Source organism: Rana temporaria, chromosome 3 (assembly GCF_905171775.1).
Source record: "Rana temporaria chromosome 3, aRanTem1.1, whole genome shotgun sequence".
Lineage (NCBI taxonomy): Eukaryota > Metazoa > Chordata > Amphibia > Anura > Ranidae > Rana > Rana temporaria.
The window spans coordinates 73,260,722-73,281,278 of NC_053491.1; the positions used below are offsets into that span (position 1 = coordinate 73,260,722).

Below are 20,557 nucleotides of genomic sequence, written 5' to 3' on the forward strand. Positions count from 1 at the left end.
AAGCCCTAATAGCCTTCCAGGAAGACATCAGAGGCAGAGAAGTCCAAGTAAGCTCAGACAACTCTACAGTAGTAGCGTACCTAGGTCACCAGGGAGGGACCAGGTCCAGTCCCCTACTAGAACTTTCCAAGGAAATCCTGATATGGGCAGAAGAAAGAGTACTCTCTATCTCAGCCATATACATAAAGGGGACGAGCAATACAGAAGCAGACTTCCTCAGCCGTCACAGGTTGAGGGAGGAGGAATGGGAACTGAACCCAGAGGTTTTTCAACACCTGGTCCAGTATTTCGGAGAACCGGAAATAGACCTGTTTGCCAACAGACTAAACAGGAAGGTAGAAAGGTATTTCTCGATTTCCTGGGAACTACAGTCGGAAGGTCTGGATGCGCTATCCCAGACCTGGCGCTTCGGACTGGCCTATGCCTTCCCGCCGGTGGCGCTCATTCCGCGAGTTCTTCAGAAACTCAGCAGGTCTCCAGGCCAGATTCTTCTGATAGCACCATGGTGGCCAAAAAGAACTTGGTTCGCAAACCTAAGAGCCATGGCGATGGCGGAGCCTCTGAAGCTCCCGTACAGGGCAGATCTCCTCAGGCAGGGCCCAGTACTCCACCCAAAGCCGGAATTCTTTCAGCTAACGGCCTGGTTAGTGAGCGCCAGATTCTAGAACGCAAAGGCTGCTCAGAGAAGGTCATAGATACTCTCCTCATGAGCAGAAAACCAGTAACTCAAAAGATTTACCAAAAAGTATGGAAGACCTTCTGTTCCTGGCGTAAGGAAAGACAGGTAGCTTCAACTTCTATCCCGGTTATCCTGGACTTCCTCCAGGATGGGGTAGATTTAGGATTAAAAGTTAGTACCCTTCGGGTACAAATAACGGCTCTCTCAGTCTATCTTGATAAAAGATTGGCGAAAGAGGACCTTATAAAACGTTTTTTGTTAGCTAGAGAAAGAGTTTCTCCAGTCCAAAAATATAGTTGTCCGCCTTGGGACTTAACTAGGGTGTTAGAGGCGTTATCTATACACCCATTCGAACCTCTGGAAGAGGTTCCCCTTAAGTTTCTAACCTTAAAGTTGACCTTTTTGTTAGCCATTACTTCGGCCAGGAGGGTAGGGGATTTGCAGGCGCTATCCATGAAAGAACCCTTCCTGAGGGTGCAGCCAGATAGGATCACCCTTAGAGCAGACCCCCTGTACCTGCCTAAGGTGGCATCCCTATTTCATAGGACGCAAGACATAATATTGCCATCCTTCTGTTCTGAACCAAAGAACGAAAAAGAAAAGAAATTTCATTTGTTAGACGTAAGAAGGTGTCTTCTCATTTATCTAGAGAGAACTAAGAGTTTTAGAAGATCTAACCACCTACTAGTTCTACACGCTGGGCCCAGGAAGGGACTGCAGGCATCAAAAGCCTCAGTCTCAAGATGGATTAGAGAAGCAATATCCAAAGCCTATGTATGCACTGGAGCAACAGCTCCCATAAAGATCAAGGCTCACTCTACCAGAGCCATAGCAACTTCCTGGGCTGAGAAAGCAGGGGCCTCCTGAGAACAAATCCGCAGTGCGGCCACCTGGTCCAGCTGTCATACATTCCTGAAGCACTATCGTGTGGAAATGTTGTCACAGCAAGACTTAGCCTTTGGTCGAAAGGTTCTACAAGCTGTGGTCCCACCCTGAAGGTAGGCCTGTGTTTATTACTCAATTATCCTCTCGGGTGCCGTCCTGGAAGGTGGTAAGAGAAAACCAACGTTAGACCTACCGGTAACGGTATTTCTATGAACCTTCCAGGACGGCAGACCTACTTCCCACCCTATGGGGAAAGGGAAAAAAGGTAAGTACCGATAAGGACTACGTCCCTTGTGAACCAGTTCAGGATTACTCTATTGCATACTGAGGAGCAAGGGGAAGGGCGGGGCCTTTTAAACTGTCATGTGATTGTGTTTCCTGCAGGGGGAGCCATCATCTCTCGGGTGCCGTCCTGGAAGGTTCATAGAAATACCGTTACCGGTAGGTCTAACGTCGGTTTTTCTTGCGTTGGGACTGCATAAAGAACTGCTGTTCATTGCTGTTGGTGTAAACAAGCTTTGTGGTCTTCTAACGCTGTGACAGATGGATGCAGTGGGGGGACCAGGTGTAGAGATCACACTGTACATGAAAAATATAAAAGTAGATGTGGTTTTAAATATCATCTTGCATTAAAACATCCATATAGGTTGGACTGAGGTTTACGAAGGCAAACTCCAGAAAAATGAAGTGACGTTTGCAGAGATAGTTCACAGCATTTCCGTGCAGGTTACAGAACAATCACTGAAGGTGATGAGTAAAGAAATGCTTGACGATGAAGATTATATTTAGGCCAACCTTTTGTGGTTAGGAATACATTTTTTCAGATTTGTAAAGTAACCGACAGGTCAGCTTTAAGGCTTTGGAACTTTAAAGAAGAAATTTGTGACGTGTGACCATATAGCTGCTCTTCTCCGTTCTTCAAGCATGGTGGGCCTCATTCATCAGAGTGGATTTTTGTTTCAGAAAGCCAGGTAGCTTTAATGAGCACATTGAGCTGTGTGATCTATATTTTCATTAAAGCTCATACATTTTAATTAGTGATATTTTCATCTTTCACAGAAAGCCATTAAGTATATTAGTCAGCCAAGCAATTATTATATTTATTTTCAGGTTGCCGTCAGGCTCCAATTCCTCAACCCCCAATCAGTCACCAGGAGAGAAGGCACTTAGGCTGTCTGCGGAAGAGAGAAGAGCTCAGGACAGGAAACATCTGGATGACATCACTGCAGCTAGACTTCCACCACTCCATTACTTACCAGCCCTGCTACTACCTCTCGACGAATCTCTGACTCTACAGATAGATCAGAACAAGAGTTATGAGGTACGGTTTATTTTCTTTCCAATGGAAAGTATAGGAACACCAGGCACATTATGTTAAAGCAACCACATAGATATGTATATCAAACAGAAGAAAAGTTGCTAGTGTAATATGCCACAAGGGTTAAGATTTACTAAAACTGGAGCATGCAAAATCTGGTAGTTCTGCATAGAAACCAATCAGCTTCCAGGTTTTATTCTGAAAGCTTAATTGAACAAGCTGAAGTTAGCGGCTGACTGGTTACCATGCACAGCTGCACCAGATTCTGAATGCTCCCCAAGGTCTCTTATTTTGCATGCTATGTATTATAGGGAGAAAAAACTGCGCTTGTCAAAAACGCTCTAAATATATAAATGCGTCAAGGCAGCAGAAGAAATGTGATAAGCATATAAAGTCCAATATAAAAGTAAACTGCGCCAAGTAGGAAACCAGATATCAGGCTGGTAAAAAGCAATGAAAATAAATAATATGAATAAAAGCACATTCAGTCCAATAACAAGTTCGTAGCAGCACCACCATGTGTCAGCAAAACTTCAGTGTGAACACACCACCACCAAACTGAAAGCCGCTTACCAGAACCACCCAAACATTAGGCATGTAGACAGATTCTATTCAATGGGCTCCACATCAGATTAGCATCAGACTGGGGAGGGATCCAGGGAGCAGATCTCAAATTGCACCACATCGATGATTGAACATATCCTCGGTATATAAATAAAAACGGACCATAGCGTGATACCGTACAACATATTTTAATAAAAATGCATAAGACATGTACTTACAAACATCTCATGATTAAAAGCGTGTATGTATGCCGGCCGGCAATAGGAGCCCTTCCTCCTTCAGATGGAACGCGGTGTCGTCAGTGTGCGCCTTCCCAGACGACGTTTCGTCATTAACAGACGTTCTCAACATCCCCATTGAGAACGTCTGTTAATGACGAAACGTCGTCTGGGAAGGCGCACACTGACGTCACCGCGTTCCATCTGAAGGAGGAAGGGCTCCTATTGCCGGCCGGCATACATACATGCTTTTAATCATGAGATGTTTGTAAGTACATGTCCTATGCATTTTTATTAAATATTTTGTACGGTATCACGCTATGGTCCATTTTTATTTATATACCGAGGATATGTTAAATCATCGATGTGGTGCAATTTGAGATCTGCTCCCTGGATCCCTCCCCAGTCTGATGCTAATCTGATGTGGAGCCCATTGAATAGAATCTGTCTACATGCCTAATGTTTGGGTGGTTCTGGTAAGCGGCTTTCAGTTTGGTGGTGGTGTGTTCACACTGAAGTTTTGCTGACACATGAATGAATGAATGAATGAATGAATGAATGAAAAAACTTATATAGCGCGGCACATGCGAACTGAATCGCCTCTGGGCGCTGGTTGTTCGTGTCTCATGTCATCAGAAAAGCAGGGTTTTGATCTGCTTTCTGAAAGACAGGTGGTTTTGCTCCAACCGAATGCTGGTTGGTAAAGCATTCCATAGCCTGGGACCTTGGAAAGCAAACCTTCTTTCTCCTTTGGACTTGTATTTGGTTTTTGGAACCTTGACCAGATTTTGGTGGTGGTGCTGCTGCGAACTTTGTATTAGACTGAATGTGCTTTTATTCATATTATCTATTATCATTGCTTTTTACCAGCCTGATATCTGGTTTCCTACTTGGCGCAGTTTACTTTTATAATGCTATGTATTATTCCTGTAGATCTTCTCCCTCGCCATGTGCTGTGCAATACCCCTGTATATTTATTATACAGGATTTATACATTTTTTCCTCTGTTCTAGGCACCATAAATCGTAACTGTTCTGTTTATGGTTTTTGTTTTCTGTGAATTTATATAATAAAAATAAAAAATGAAGGGGCATGGCTTAGCTGGGGATGTAGACGGTCGCACGTTCTGTGAGCTCCGCCGAACATCCGTTCTTTCATCCTGTTCCTGGGTCCCTGGTGGCTCGTCTCCGGACCCGCGGTGTGCATCAGTGTTCCCGGCTGCTCCGTCCACCCTCCGCTGGTCTCGTTCGGGTCGGGGAAGATGTCCAGGCGGAGCACAGCAGGCCGCACGGCTCCAGACCACGCAAACCAAGATGGCGGTGCGGCCTCTCAGTCAGCTAAGGAGAGGTACAGGGCAGCCGTGCAGAAACTGTTCTCCCCGATCGGCGCCCGTGATCTGCCGGAGGTCCCCGGGGAAAGCAGGGAGAATCGCAGTGGCTCTCAGTCAGACGCATAAGACACTGTGCCCCTGGAGGATCCCCTTGCGCCAGTGCTACCTTGGGACACAGTGAGTACTATCCCAGGGTCCCATGTGCTGGGAGGCGAATGCGGCCTCGGGCTCAGACGGGCCTGAGCCCAAATTAACCACTTAAGACCCGGACCAAAATGCAGCTAAAGGACCCGGCCAGGTTTTGCGATTCGACACTGCGTCGCTTTAACAAACAATTGCGCGGTCGTGCGACGTGGCTCCCAAACAAAATTGGCGTCCTTTTTTCCCCACAAATAGAGCTTTCTTTTGGTGGTATTTGATCACCTCTGCGGTTTTATTTTTTGCGCTATAAACAAAAATAGAGTGACAATTTTGAAAAAAATGCAATGTTTTTGACTTATTGCTATAATAAATATCCCCCAAAAATATATATATATATAAAAAAATATATTTTTCCTCAGTTTAGGCCGATATAGTATTCTTCTACCTATTTTTGGTAAAAAAAAATCTCAATAAGCGTTTATCAGTTGGTTTGCGCAAAATTTATAGCGTTTACAAAATAGGGGATAGTTTTATTGCATTTTTTATTAATTTTGTGACTGCGACATTATGGGGGACAATTTTGACAAATTTTTGGGACCATTGTCATTTTCACAGGAAAAAATGCATTTAAAATGCATTGTTTACTGTGAAAATGACAGTTGCAGTTTGGGAGTTAACCACAGGGGGCGCTGAAGGGGTTATGTGTGACCTAATATGTGTTTACAACTGTAGGGGGGGGTGTGGTTGTAGGTGTGACGTCATCGATTGTGTCCCCCAATAAAAGGGATCACACGATCGATGACGCCACCACAGTGAAGAACGGGGAAGCTGTGTTTACATACAGCTCTCCCCGTTCTTCAGCTCCGGGGACCGATCGCGGGACTCCAGCGGCGATCGGGTCCCGCGGTCACGGAGCTTCGGACCGCGGCACTTTCATGTGCCCAGCCGTGCCATTCTGCTGACGTATATCGGCGTGAAGGGGTCCTTAAGTGGTTAAAGCGGGGGTTCACCCTTAGAGGGCACTTTTCCCCCTTAGATTCCTGCTCGTTTTTACTAGGGGAATCGGCTATTTATTTTAAAATATGTGCAGTACTTACCCGTTTACGAGATGCATCCTCTCCGTCGCTTCCGGGTATGGGCTTCGGGAATGGGCGTTCCTTCTTGATTGACAGTCTTCCGAGAGGCTTCCGACGGTCGCATCCATCGCGTCACGATTTTCCGAAAGAAGCCGAACGTCGGTGCGCAGGCGCAGTATAGAGCCGCACCGACGTTCGGCTTCTTTCGGCTACGAGTGACGCGATGGATGCGACCGTCGGAAGCCTCTCGGAAGGCTGTCAATCAAGAAGGAACGCCCGCTCCCGAAGACCCATACCCGGAAGCGACGGAAGAAGATGCAGCTCGAAAACGGGTAAGTACTGCTCATATTTTAATACAAATAGCCGATTCCCCTAGACCGAACGAGCAGGAAGCTAAGGGGAGAAAATTTTTTTTTTTATAAATGGGTGAACTCCCGCTTTAAGAGACCTATTTACGGCAATTACAACATGCAATGCCTCTGTAACTAATTTGGCAGTTGAAATTAAAGAGATAAAGGCAGAAATGTTTTTTCTGTGCCAAGACATGCAGAAGCTGCGGGATCGCACATCTGATGTTGAGGGGCGCGTTAGTACTTTGGAGGATGATCTGGCCCCTATGCAGAGGGAGTCTCATACCGAGCAATTGATGGTTGCTAAACACGCTGCAAAAATCGATGAGCTCGAAAATAGAATGCGCTGGAATAATGTCATAGCTATTGGTATTCCGGAGAGGATGGAAGGGAAAAACCCGGTTGCTTTCATAGAGCACTGGCTGGCAGAGAAGTTTGGGAAAGAATCCTTCTCGCCTATGTTTGCGGTGGAGCGCGCACATCGTGTTCCTCTGAGGCCTTTGCCCCCGGGTAACCCCCCCCTCAGAGCTTTTCTATTCAAATTGCTCAACTATAAGGACAGAGATGTCATTTTGTCTAAGGCGCGTTCTTTGGGGGACGTTCTGGTGATGGATTTCTCGGCAGAAGTGCAAAAACAACGTGCTCAATTTAATGATGTTAAGAAAAGGTTGCGCTCTCTGGAGTTGCAGTATGCTATGCTCTACCCTGCCTGTTTATGGGTGGTGGCCAGGGATGAAGTTCATTTTTTTTTTTTATAAACCTACCCAGGCCATGCAGTGGCTGGTTAGAGAGGAGCGCTCCTTGCGTGAAGATCTGGGGAGTAGGCGGAGGAATGAGTGACTGCTGCTTGCCAAGTTTATTTTTAACGGTACTACTTGATCGCGGGATCGGAGTGACTGAACATTCCAAACTCCTTCCAAGGCGGAAGACTGTTTTCACAGGATGTGTCTACACTGACCAAAGACGTTTTGTTAATTTCCGAAAGAGGCCTGTTGCCTGTTGGCTCTTTGATGCCGGCTAGTGAATTTAGCCCCCTGGAGATGAGTCCCTCGTGGACATTACGGTTCCTTATTTTTTTCCCTCCGTTTTTTCATTCTGCAGGTATACGGTCCTGTTGGACCGTATACCTGCAGTCTGCCTAACTTTTGCTTTTACAGGTTGTGCCCAGTCTGCCTGGATCTGAACATTAAGGGGATTTTCTCCTTTCTACTGTGCTCTCTTAGTCATTACTTGTTTGCGAGGTTGCCATGGTCTTTTATTTTTGGATCTGTGTACTATTTCTCTAAACAAAATGTTTACTTTTCTGCATTATGGCCACACGGTGTGTGGTAACTAGTTGGAATGTGAGGGGCCTGGGAAACAGAGTGAAACATCTGGCGGTGGGGCATATGCTTAAGCGTTTTTTTGCTCTTCCGTGGTATGTCTGCAGGAGACCCACATGTTGCCTGGCCAAGCATCTCCGTTCTCTTCTAAGGTTTATGGCACCCAGTTTCACTCTGCCTTCTCGTCCTACGCCATAGGGGTTAGCACACTTATTAGTACAAATGTTCCGTTTGTCCTTACCTCCTCTCTCATCGACCCTGGAGGCCGGTTTATTTTTTTGTTCTGTAGTTTGAATAATTTACAGTGTATTATAGCAAATGTGTACATACCGCCTCCTTTTTCGGTGGAAGACCTTAAGACCCTGGCCACTTTCCTGTCACGTCTCACGGGTGTTCCTGCTCTTATTGTGGGAGATTTTAATAATTTCTTGTGTGCGAGTCTTGACAAATTTTCTCCTGGGGCGTCGGCGGCCACCCCGAGAGGGAGCCCAACGACATTTGCTCAGTTTGTGCAGGAGCTGGGGCTGAGGGATGTTTGGAGGCTTAGCCATCCACAGGAGAAATGTTTTTCATGTCATTCGGCTTCACATAGGGGCCTTTCTAGGATTGACCTTGGCAATGGTGAGATGCTTCCCCTGGTATCTTCCACGCGATATGAGGCAAGAACTATTTCAGACCACTCCCCTTTATGTGTTGAAGTAACGACATCTAGAATTTCTAAGCGGACCTGTTGGAGGCTCAACCCGTTTTGGTTGTTACTGTTCCCCACTCCTGACCCCATTCATACTGACTTGGTTATTTTTAAGGTTAACAAGCATTCTACGGGGTTTAGTATTTTTTGGGACGCACTTAAGGCTTGTCTAAGGGGTCAGTTTATCAGATCCATTAACGCAATTAAAACTGGGACGAGGTCCTAGGAGCAGTTCGTGCTTCAGGAGGTTGAGAGGGCCGAGTCAGCCTTTGTGGATTCCCCCTCTGAACGGACCGAGCGGGCATGGAATGAAGCTCAGAACATCGCTAAACATGTAATCCTGACTAAGGCGGAAAATACGTTTTTTTTTTCTCCAACAAAAATACTTTGAGGAAGGGAAGGGCACTGGTCATGTGCTGGCTATGATGGTGAGATCACAGAGGGGCTCTGCCCACATAGTGGCAATCGCTGCTCCTTCGGGGGCTCTGGTGTCATCTCATGCGGATATTTTATCCACATTCAGGTATTCCTCTAAGGTGTCACCTTTTTGGACCGATGTCAAATCCTGCGTCTGTCGGCCTCGGATGTGGAGCAATTGAATGCGCCACTCACGGCTAATGAGATGTTGGAGGCGCTGGCGCTTTCCTCTCCTGGTAAGTCTCCGGGTTCGGATGGCTTGCCGGCGGAGGTGTATAGGCGATACCCGGACATACTGATACCTCTTTTGAGGGAGGTGTTTGTAGATGTGTTTGAAAAGGGTATCCTGCCTCGGTCCATGAATGAAGCCATAATAGTGCTGCTATTGAAACCCGGTAAGTAGGCCCATTCTCCGGACTCTTATAGGCCCATCTCTTTATTGACGACTGACGTGAAACTAATGGAAAGGGTGTTGGCTACCAAGCTAGCTAAAGTTATACATAAACTTGTTCATGGCGATCAGTCAGGGTTCATTCCTTCCCGGTCAATGGCTCTTAACATCAAGTGCCTTTTTCTTAATCTCCAGATACCTGCTGATAATGAAGGCCAGAGAGCAATTCTTTCATTGGACGCTGCCAAAGCTTTTTTTTTTTTTTTCTTTTTTTTAAAAGTGTATTTTTGTGCGTGTACTCGAGAGAGGAGCCGGACTGCAGGAGTTGGGAGTAGGCAGGCCTCCCCCAGAGGCAATCTGCCACCTTTCTCCATGCCCCGGGTGGCAATGGCGGGTGTGTGAGGTCCTCCCACACAGCCCGCCCTACCTGCTCCGCTTTGAAGCCCAACGGGGCAGAGGGACTCCCTATAAGGGAGTGAGAGGATTAGCCCGCTCAACCAGCCCCATTAGTCCTTCGCCTCTCTTTTAGAGACCGCGTGGTCAAAGTGCGTGTGTTAACCCAATTTAGAGTGCGTGTGTAGGTGTGGTGGTTTTTGTGGGAGGGGGGTGGGCTTACCCTGCATAGCACACCCACCGGGAGCCGGGCTGAGACCACCAAACTCAATTCACATGAAGCCGAGACCGGGATCCGAACCTCTAGCTGCAGAGGTGAATGGCTTGTCAGCGCAGTGCCAATCTCGTTGAGCCACCGCAGCTCCCTGCTGCCAAAGCTTTTGACAGCGTCGAATGGCCTTATTTGTCGGAGGTCCTGGGTTGTTTTGGTCTGGGGGACACTTTTATCAGGTGGGTGCGTTTGTACGCTGCCCCCACTGTTAGGATCCGCATGAATGGAGATCTTACGGACTCTTTTCCTTTGTTTAGAGGCACAAGGCAGGGGTGTCCATTATCACCCCTGCTGTTTGCACTGGCCCTTGAACCATTGGCGGCCTTGATAAGATCGTCCCCATCGGTTACTGGCTTTAATAGAGGTCTGTGCATGGAAAAGATTTCCCTTTACGCGGACGACGCATTACTGTACTTGGGGGATGTGGACACCTCTCTTACAGCGGCTATGGAGTTGATTAAACAATTCGGCTCCTTGTCAGGCTTTTCAATAAATTGGAGTAAATCTGTCCTTTTGCCTGTGGATGGCCCAATTGCTTCGCTGACGGATGCTGCAAGGTCCCTAAAGGTGGTGTTATCTTTTAAATATTTGGGGGTTCAGGTGTCGGTCAGCCCACAGAGGTATTTAGAGGAGAATCTCCTGCCTCTTTTCAAAAGATTACAAATGACCTGTAACACCTGGTGTAAACTTCCGCTTTGTTATAGGTAGGATAAATCTAATCAAGATGGTGTGGGGCCCCCAACTCTTATATATCATGCACAACTCTCCTCAGTGGATACCTCGTAGGTGGTTCACTCGGATAGATACCTTGTTTAGATCTTTAATTTGGAAGAAATAAAGTGCCCGCATTCGGCTTGCTACATTACAATATGGTAAAGATCAGGGAGGAGCTGCAGTCCCTAGCCCCAAATTCTATTTTTTGGCTTCTCAGTTACAGCATTTATGTGGAATGGGGTGTATCAATGAACGTGATTCCATTGACACTCTGTTACGTATGGGGTCTCGGAATACTTTCGTTTTGGCATGTCTGGAAGTGGGGTTTCCGCACCTGCCACAGGCGGCGCCTACTGTGGTTCTCCTCAGGGAACTGTGGTCCATGGTGAGGTCTAATTTGAGTGTTTCAGGATTTCTGGCAGAGACTCCTCTGTGGGACAATCCCAATCTAGCGGAAGTCTCTAGGCTGGACGGTTTCCTGTCCTGGAGATTGGCTGGTATTCACAATATTGCCCAGATATATCACCAAAATGTACTTAAATCATTTCAGGAATTACAGAAGGAATTTAATCTCCCTAGGCATCAATTCTATAGATACTTGCAGCTCCGGCATGCCCTGCAAGCCCAGGGTCAGATTTCTGTTCTCCAATTGTCTAGTCATATCTTGATAAAAGATATCTATTTTTTGGTAAGGACAAAAAAAGGCCTAATATCCCATGTCTATTCTACTCTTTTATCGACAGTACAGGATTCAGTGACTTTACCGTGTAGGAGAGGGTGGACGGAGGACCTGGGAGTCATTAATGGTGAAACATGGGACACATGTTTACAAGCTGGACCTCTTACTTCAGTTTCGCAGTCTCATAGGTTGTCTCACCTGTTTTTGTTACATAGGGCTTACTGCACACCTATTCAACTGTTCCGTTGGGGAAGAAGGGATTCTTCTCTTTTTTTTTTTTTCAAATATAAATTTTATTGAGAAAGTACACATGGAGAAATTCCAACATTACAACAGAGACATGCATGTCCTTAAAAACAAGTACAGAGGGGTTGTATATACATTTCCGCCATTACCGTAATATGTCACTGTACATAGTCACACTTAGAGAGGAGTCATAACAACATGCACGTTGCAATCTATACAAGTATGGATAGCATCAATGAGCCAGAACCTCCCTGTGCTTGATTTTATCTTAGATAGAAGTTAAAGTGAAATCGGGTAAAGCAGAGAAAAAAGGAAGAGAAGGGAGAATGGGGGGGGGGGGGAGAAAGGAGGGGAGGATGGAGTGGGGGGCACAGACAGGGCGGGGAGCGGACGACACCACTCCTGGTCGAAGCGACATCAGGACCCAAGTAGGGATGCTCCCTCATCTGAGAAAATAAAAACATTCCAGATACCCCAGACCTCAGTAAAGGCCTCATGTTTATGCTGCGCAGTGAGAATCAAATCCTCCATCTGTCTTGTTTCCTCCACCTTCCGCAACCAGCACCCAACCGTCGGTGGGCACTGCTGCTTCCAGCGAAGGGGGATGCACGCCTTGGCAGCATTCACAAGGTGACATACTAACGATTTTTTGTAGGATTTAACCGACATCGTTGAAAGGTGCAGCAGGAAAAACGACGCGTCGTCCGGGAGCACATATTCCGTAAACGTTTGTGTGATGCGGCGAACCTGCGCCCAAAAGTTTGTCAGTCTTTGGGCAGGACCAGAAAATGTGTAGTAATGAGCCCGCATCCACTCCACACCGCCAACAGCGGTCCGAGGTAGAAGGGAAACACTTATGCAACCTGGTGGGTGTGAGGTACCATCTGGAGAAGAGTTTAAAATTAGTTTCCTGAAGTCTGGTGCAAGAGGAGGACTTTATAGCCAAGGTGATGATGCGCTGCCTCTGTACCACTGAGAAAGTCCGGTTAAGGTCTGACTCCCATCTCTCTAAGCAACGCAAGCTAGGTTGTGTGGGGGGTGAGTTTAGAAGCGAGTACATTTGTGAAAGAGTCTGCGACGCCGGTCCGGTCCCCGAGCAACAGGGATTCTTCTCTATGTCCCAAACACTGCGGGGAGGAGGGTTCGCTTATCCATCTGATGTGGCTCTGTCCTAAGCTGCACCGGTTCTGGGGTAATGTTACTGAGGTTATTTCCTCTGTGTTCCAAGTTAGGGTCCCTTTAGACCCCCTAATATGCATACTGGGTGCAGTAGATGAAGAAATTTACCCTCATCCAGTTAATATTGCTGTGATCAGACTTTTGTACCTAACCAGAATCTAGCTATCAGCTTTCTTGCTGTCACCGCACGTTATGACCAAGAAACAATGGATTGAACAAGTTAATATTATCCTTATATGGGAGCACCATACATATCGGCATAGAAATGCAGCCCGGAAATTTATATCCATTTGGCAGCCCTGGTTGGAGACCCCTGGACTGGCACCTCTGAGACTGGTTTTGACTCGGCTGTTGCAGGTTTGAGAGGCATTTTCTATCTAGGAGAAAGATCTGGCTTTGTTTGAAGTGTATATTATATAAGAACTATACTTTAGGCATAAAACTTTGATTAATGGTGGGAAGTGGTTTTGTCTATATGGGCAGACTGTGGGGTGCAGGGTTTAAGTTTTGGCCCGTTGGTTTCATGTGTGGTTGTGTTGGGGGGTGAGGCTGTTTTTGCCTACCCAGCACTGTCTAATCTTTGCCATTAACAATATGTGTCTTGTATATAATTTTGGTGCCACTATTGTATCATATAGGATGTACATGTTTTCGTTTGTTATGATTTGTGACTTTCTTTATGATGGTCTGTATTTTGTATTTTATTTTGTTGGCACAATAAAACATTTTTTCTGATTTAAAAAATAAAAATAAAAAATGAAAAAAATCACACGTACATAAGTATTCACAGCCTTTGCTATGACACTCAAAATTGAGTTTAGGTACATCCTGTTTCCACTGATCAGCCTTGAGATGTTTCTACAACTTGATTGGAGTTCGCCTGTGGTAATATAAGTTGATTGGACATGATTTGGAAAGGCACACAGCTGTCTATATATAAGGTCCCACAGTTAACAGGGCATGTTGGAGCACAAACCAAGCCATGAAGTCCAAGGCATTGTCTGTAGACCTTTCGAGACAGGATTGTATCTATGCACAGATCTGGGGAAGGGTACAGAAATTTTTCTGCAGCACTTGAAGGTCCCAATGAGCACAGTGGCCTCCATCATCCATAAATTGAAGAAGTTTAAAACCAACAGGAATCTTCCTAGAGCGGGTCGCCTGGCCAAATTTGATCTATTGGGGAAGAAGGGCCTTAGTCAGGGAGGTGACCAAGAACCCGATAGTCACTCTGACAGAGCTCCAGCATTTCTCTGTGGAGAGAGGCGAACCTTGCAGAAGAACAACCATCTCTGAAGCACTCCACCAATAAGGTCTGCGTGGTAGAGTGGCCAGACAGAAGCCACTACTCAGTAAAAGGCACATGACAGCCCACCTGGAGTTTGCCAAAAGGCACCTGAAGGACTCCCAGACCCTGAGGAACAACATTCTCTGGTCTAATGAAACAAAAATGTAATTATTTGGCCTGAATGGCACGCATCATGTCTGGAGGAAACTAGGCACTGCTCATCAAAGTATTGAGCAAAGTCTGTGAATACTTATGTGGGATTTTTTCGTTTATTTTTAATAGAGTGCAAAAGATTTCAAACAAACTTCTTTCATGTTGTAATTATGGGGTATTGTTTGTAGAATTTTGAGGAAAATTATTTTAATCCAATTTGGAATAAGGCTGTAACAACAAAATGTGGAAAAAGTGAAGCTTTCCCGATGCACTGTACTACAACTGGTGTACACACAATCTGGTGCAGCCGTGCACAGTAACAAATCGGCTTCTAACTTCAGCTTATTCAATTATGTTTTGATAATAAAAGCTGACTGGTTACTATGCACAGCTGCACCAGAATCTGTGTGCACCAGTTTTAGTAAACTGGTGCACACCAGTGTCCGGAGGACACTGCTGATCACAGATTGAGGTATGGAGCGAATCAGCGGCTCTTTACCACATGATCAGCTGTGTTCCATCACGGATGTCAACAGAAGCCGATTATCAGCACTCCTTTTCTCATGCTGACAGCACGAGGATCAGAGAAGTTGGCCGATAACCGTCTTCTTTGAAAATGACAGCTACACTGATAATTTTTTTTTTTTTACAAAATTTTCAGTCTTTGTTCTTTTAATAACCACTTCAGCCCGGGAAGGATTTACCCCCTTCCTGACCAAGCCCTTTTTTTGTGATATGGCACTGCGTCGCTTTAACTAACCATTGCGTGGTCGTGCGAGGTTGTAACCAAACAAAAGTTATCGCGTCTACAAAATAGGGGATAGATTTATGGCATTTTTATTTTTATTAGTAATGGCGACGATCTGCAATTATTTTTTTAATTGTGACTGCGGTGAAGAGATCGGACACTTTTGACATCATTGGCACTTAGTGCATTTTTATAGCACTGATCGCTGTATAAATGATGATTGCTGTGTAAATGTCACAGTAATCAGTGCTGTGTAAATGTCACTGGCAGAGAAGGGGGTTAAACACAAGGGGGCGATAAAGGGGTTAACTGTGTTCCCTTGCTGTGTTCTAACTGTACGGGGGGGGGCTCACTAGAACATGACAGATCCCTGACATGTTGCTAGGCATCTCCCTGTTTTGCCTCTCTGTGCCACGATCGCGGGGCCATGGACACATAGTTTTTTTTTTTTTTGTACCCATGCCACTTCGCCTACATATATCGGCGTGAGCTGGTCGACAAGTGGTTAAAGTGGTTGTAAACCCTTGATTAAAAAAAAAAACCCTGCAAGACAAGGGCATAATGAGCTAGTATGCATAGCTCATTGCATAGCTCATTATGAATTACTTACCTTACATCCAAGCCCCCGCCGTGGTCCTCGTCCCTCCTCCGGTGGAGACATCTCTCCCGGGGGTTACTTCCGGGTATCGCGGCTGTGGCGCTGTGATTGGCCGGAGCCACAATAACGTCACTCCTGCGCTTGCACGCGGGAGCCACTGATAACGGCACACGGACTGAAGCAACGGCACATATCTCCTAAGCCTTATTATAGGCTTACCTGTAGCATAAAGTGGTCTGTAAGTGTTCACAACCACTTTAAGCAAAAAATTAAAAACCCAGTGGTGGTTAAATACCACCAAAAGACGACTCTATGTGGGAAAAAAAGATAAAAATTTAATTTGGGTACAGTGTTGCATGACGGTGCAATTGTCATTCGAAGTGTGACAGCGTTGAAAATAAGCCTGGGCAGGAAGGGGGTAAAAGTGCCCTGTAGGCAAATGGTTAAAGCAGAGCCAATGCAAATACCTAATGATGAGTCTTTTGTATAGTCCTGCTTTAAAGTAATGGGGATAGTATAAAAGTTATTTTATAAGGAAGAATATTTTATTCAAGCTCTCACAGCTGAACATTGACGATAGTTCACGGATTTCTCCATTCTCTTTTGATTTCTTTTGTTTCGCAAATTTTTAATCAGATTTTCCATCCCAGAATACAAACCAATCCTATGTGTCATTGCTTGCATACAGTTATTTAGTTCACTGCATGACAAGTTCAGTATTTGTACAGCTTTCAGATGTATTTTCCTCCTCGCACCCACTGAAGAGGAGGCCATGTGGATCTTGAACAGGGTTTAGGCTACAGTGCTCTGTTTTATTGAGGTCACTTTTTCCTTAGGAGGAACTAGAAAATTAAGCAGGAAGAGATACAGTTGCTTGGCCTAAAGCCAATATTTATTATAGCCTTATGCTGGCCATACACTATACGGAAATTCGGCCGAAAATCGGTCGTAAAGAAAGATCTTTCGTTTTTCGGCCAGTTAATGGGCACAAAATCGAAAATCGTTTGGACGTTTTTGAGCCGAAAAAACGAAGGACAGGTTTGGAAATTTTCTGCCGAACAAACGATAAATCGGAAGGTTAATGTGTTTCCCGTCCGAACTTTCTGCACTAGGTATATGTAAAAAAAAACGAACCATTTCCATGTCCAATGAACGATTTTCGTTTTTCGAAAGTTCGTTCGGACGATTTTTCGTGGAGTGTATGGACAGCATAAGTTTGTAGACAGAGCCCTGCACCAAGCTTAGTATTAATAGATTATTAATTCTGAAAAGCAGATAACTGACAGGACAGTCAGGCATACCCTCCGGACAAGTTCCGGTTCAGGTTTGGAGGCTTTGAGTTTTTCTAACTAGTGATCACAGTGCATGCTCATCAGCTGGTAGGAATGAACACATCTTTTATGTGTCATATGATTTATGCTATCCCTTCCAGATCACTGGAAGAATGAATTGCTCATTCTAGTACTGACTTATTTGGAAGTTCTGCAGTTATTTGTGAGTAATATGGACAGAGTCTCTCCTAGTCTTATAGAATGTGAAAACAGTCTCTGACCACCTTGTAGAATATGGGAGGAGTCTATCACTCTCATGTAACATAAGCAGTCTCTAATACTAGAGGCGTCTTTACTTTCTGTTTATCTAATACAGGGTCTCCAGACTTTACAAATGAAGGGCCAGTTTGCTGTTATTTAGACTTTGGGGGGCTAGACTGTGACCAGTGATAGGAAGAGTAGGAGTAGGCAGTCCCTCAGGCTTGGTGGTAAGTGGGAGTAAAACAATTACATAGCACCTGTGTTCAGTGGAAGGAGAAATAGTAGGAATTAGGTGGAAAAACCCCAATATTGGTACTAATAGAAGCAATAGTGCTTGGTGGTGTCCGTGAAAGAAATGGTCCCTCATCATTGGTGTCAGTGGGAGGAATAGTGCCCCATCATTGGTGTCAGTGGGAGGAACAGTTCCTCATATCGGTGTGAATTTCCTAATCCACTTCTTGGTTGACTGCATGAATTTTGGCTGTTTTTTCCATTTGTATTTTTTAGTTGTTTTTTCATGTTTTGAATAAAGACATCGTTTTTTGAGGAGTGCGGCAATCCAGGATTTTTCTTTCATCTCATGGTAATTGAGCACAGCCAGCACCCTCTTGGTTTGTTGGGACGGAAACAATGGGGATTGATTGTTTTTAGAGCGGTATACTTTTCTTCAGTGTGAATAATAGTCCCCTAACGGACAGATAACCAAGACAACCAAAGGTCGGCAGTTTGGAGACCACTGATCTAATATAACTATTTCATTTCATGACTCTTTTCTTGCCATCGTAATTGTAGCCCTAATAACCCTGAAACATACAGTTCTCTCTAACATGATGGTCTGTACTATCATGAAGACGTTTCTAGTAATATTGCAGCTCACTTTTAATATTTTGTAGTCCATTTTGGCAGCTCTCTCATAGAGGGGTAGAGTTGGAGGTACAAAGATTTTCAAAAATTAATAGGGGCTTGCAGACACTGTATAGTTATGTGTTGTGAGTCTTAAAGGAGACCCAATGCATATTGCAAGGGAGTAGGGCTCTCCTAATACGCAGCCATGAGTGGTGTCAGGCTCACTTCTTACGCAGAAGATGAAAAAAAATTGATTGGAAAGAAGCAGATCGCCATTCTGATAGGGTAGAAGATAGAGATCTTGTGTTCCCGCTAAGCAGGAACACTGATCTGTTTTCACCCTGTCAGACAATCCCCCACACAGTTATAAAGCACCCCCTAGGGACATGCTTAACCCTTTGATCATCCCTAATGCTAACCCCTTCCCTGCCAGTGTCAGTACAGTAACAGTGCATATTTTTAGCACTGATCACTGTAATAATGTCACTAGTTCCCTCAAAGTGTAAGGGCTCTTTCACACGGAGCGGACCGTTTCAGGGTCCGCTCCGTGTGTCTCCGTCGGCTCAGCTGGGATCCCCGCTCAGCTGTCGGCGGATAGGGCGGTCCCCGCACACAGTGCAGGGACCGCCCTGTCTCTGCTCCGCTGTCCCCTATGGGGAACCTGATGCAGACGGACCGTCTGTCCGTCTGCATCAGTTCCGCTCCGCCGAACGGAAGAAAAATAGGGTTTCTTCCGTTCGGAAAAGCGGATCCCAACTGACGCGGACGCTAGCGGATGCTCCATCCGCTAACGGACGCGTTCCCATAGGGATTCATTACAAGTCCGTTAACGGACTTGTAATGAGCGGACGAACGGTCCGCTAGTGTGAAAGGACCCTTAGGTGTCCGATTTGTCCGCCGCAATGTTGCAATCCTGCTAAAAATTGCTGATTGCTGCCCTTCTTGTGGAAAAAAAAATTGCTGATTTCCGCAATTGCTAGTACAAAAATTAAATAAAGAGGGCATACAAATATCCCATGGTTTGAAGATATAACATTTGCACAAACCAATCTATATACACTTATTGGGATTTTTTTTTTATTTTTACAAAAAATATGTCACAGAATACATATTGGCCTAAATTGATGAAGAAATCCAATTTTTATATATTTGTTTTTAGGGGGTAAAAGTGGTTAACTAAAAAAAAAGGAGCCTTTGCCATCACTTTAGGCTGCCAGTTAATGATTGATGTGTGGTAAGTTAGGACTCTGGGAAAGGGATATAATGGCAACAAGGTTACTAAATTCAAAAGTGATCAAATTGTGTTTGTGTTGACTTCTGTAATATTTTTATATCTTAAGGAAAAACAGGCCAAGTTTGCAGCTCAAAGACTATTTGAGAAGCTGAATATTAAGATGGAACCTTATAACCCTGAGGGAGAGTCCTACATGAAATACCGGGATCAGAGAGATGAGGAGGATGGCATTGACTGAGAAGAATAACAGGACTGTGGCTTTCCATCTACAGAGCAGATTCTGTGTTGTCCTGCACAGCTATCAACGCAACAGTTCCCTAACTGGTCTTATGTATATATGTTTATGACCTGTTTTACAAAATTATAATTATATTACTAATTGTTTACTTGTATAAAACAGACCTTTTTATACAAAAATAAGTATATATACAATTTACATATATGTATGTGTATGCAGATAAGTGTTGACGTATACTGCACTTGAGGTCGGTAACGGTAAGCATTTTATTATCTATGACATAACCACATTCAAGCAGTGACGGGGTGCACATTGTTGTGCCTGCATAGCGGGGCAATACAAAGAGCAGTTACTCTGGGCAGCCAGTTAGTTTCGGTGTACTGTAAACGGGTCAGTTTAAAGGGTACTTGCGTATGATTATATGCTATGGGTATTTGCAATTCACACAGTGTTGCCTTTGAAAAAAAAAAAAAAAAACGCCTAAAAATTTTAACACAATCTTTTGTATGCATTAATGCTTTTGGTTGGGCAAAGCACTAGATGTTTGGGCTGGTAATGATGATTTTCATTCTGATGCTTTCCTAATTTTTAAAGTCTCTGAAATATAAATTTCTACAATAAAACTAGAGTAACTGGAATACCAAATTTAAAAAATGTTTTTCTTTTGTGTGGATGTACCCTTTTCAATATTGTCTCACATTCACACTAAATAGAACCAGTCAGTGGCCATTTGTAATAACCCTAATCTCCACTATATATTTATAATCAAGTAGCCACTAGCCATAGTTGCCACTCGGAAATAGCTGTATCCTAACACTTACTGGTGTTTTGACCTTTTTAGAAGAAGCATGGGACTAGAAGTCCCACAGTGACTGTTATTTCCTGCTTCAGCGCAGTGCTGAAAATCCCTCCTTCATAGGATGCTGAAGAAAAACTGACCTTTAGCCCTGGTTCACATTGATGCTACTTTGAAATCGCGCTACTTCACTTGAAGAAGCGCAATTTCAAAGTAGCAAGGTCAGCGTGATTTCAGGTGCTACTTGATAGACATCCATG

At 44.8% G+C, this 20,557-nt stretch overlaps 1 protein-coding gene across 1 annotated transcript in view; it reads left to right on the plus strand.

Annotated features, from left to right (window-relative positions):
- The window catches only part of GCOM1 (GCOM1, MYZAP-POLR2M combined locus), a 220,859-nt gene extending 200,720 nt beyond the window's left edge, over nucleotides 1-20,139 (plus strand). Inside the window, exons 15-16 of the mRNA XM_040342756.1 lie at nucleotides 2,675-2,885; nucleotides 19,370-20,139. Of these exons, the coding sequence (XP_040198690.1) occupies nucleotides 2,675-2,885; nucleotides 19,370-19,501 (343 nt within the window). The 3' untranslated portion in view covers nucleotides 19,502-20,139. The remainder of the gene's footprint in view (nucleotides 1-2,674; nucleotides 2,886-19,369) is intronic.
- The last annotated feature ends 418 nt before the right edge of the window (nucleotides 20,140-20,557 follow it).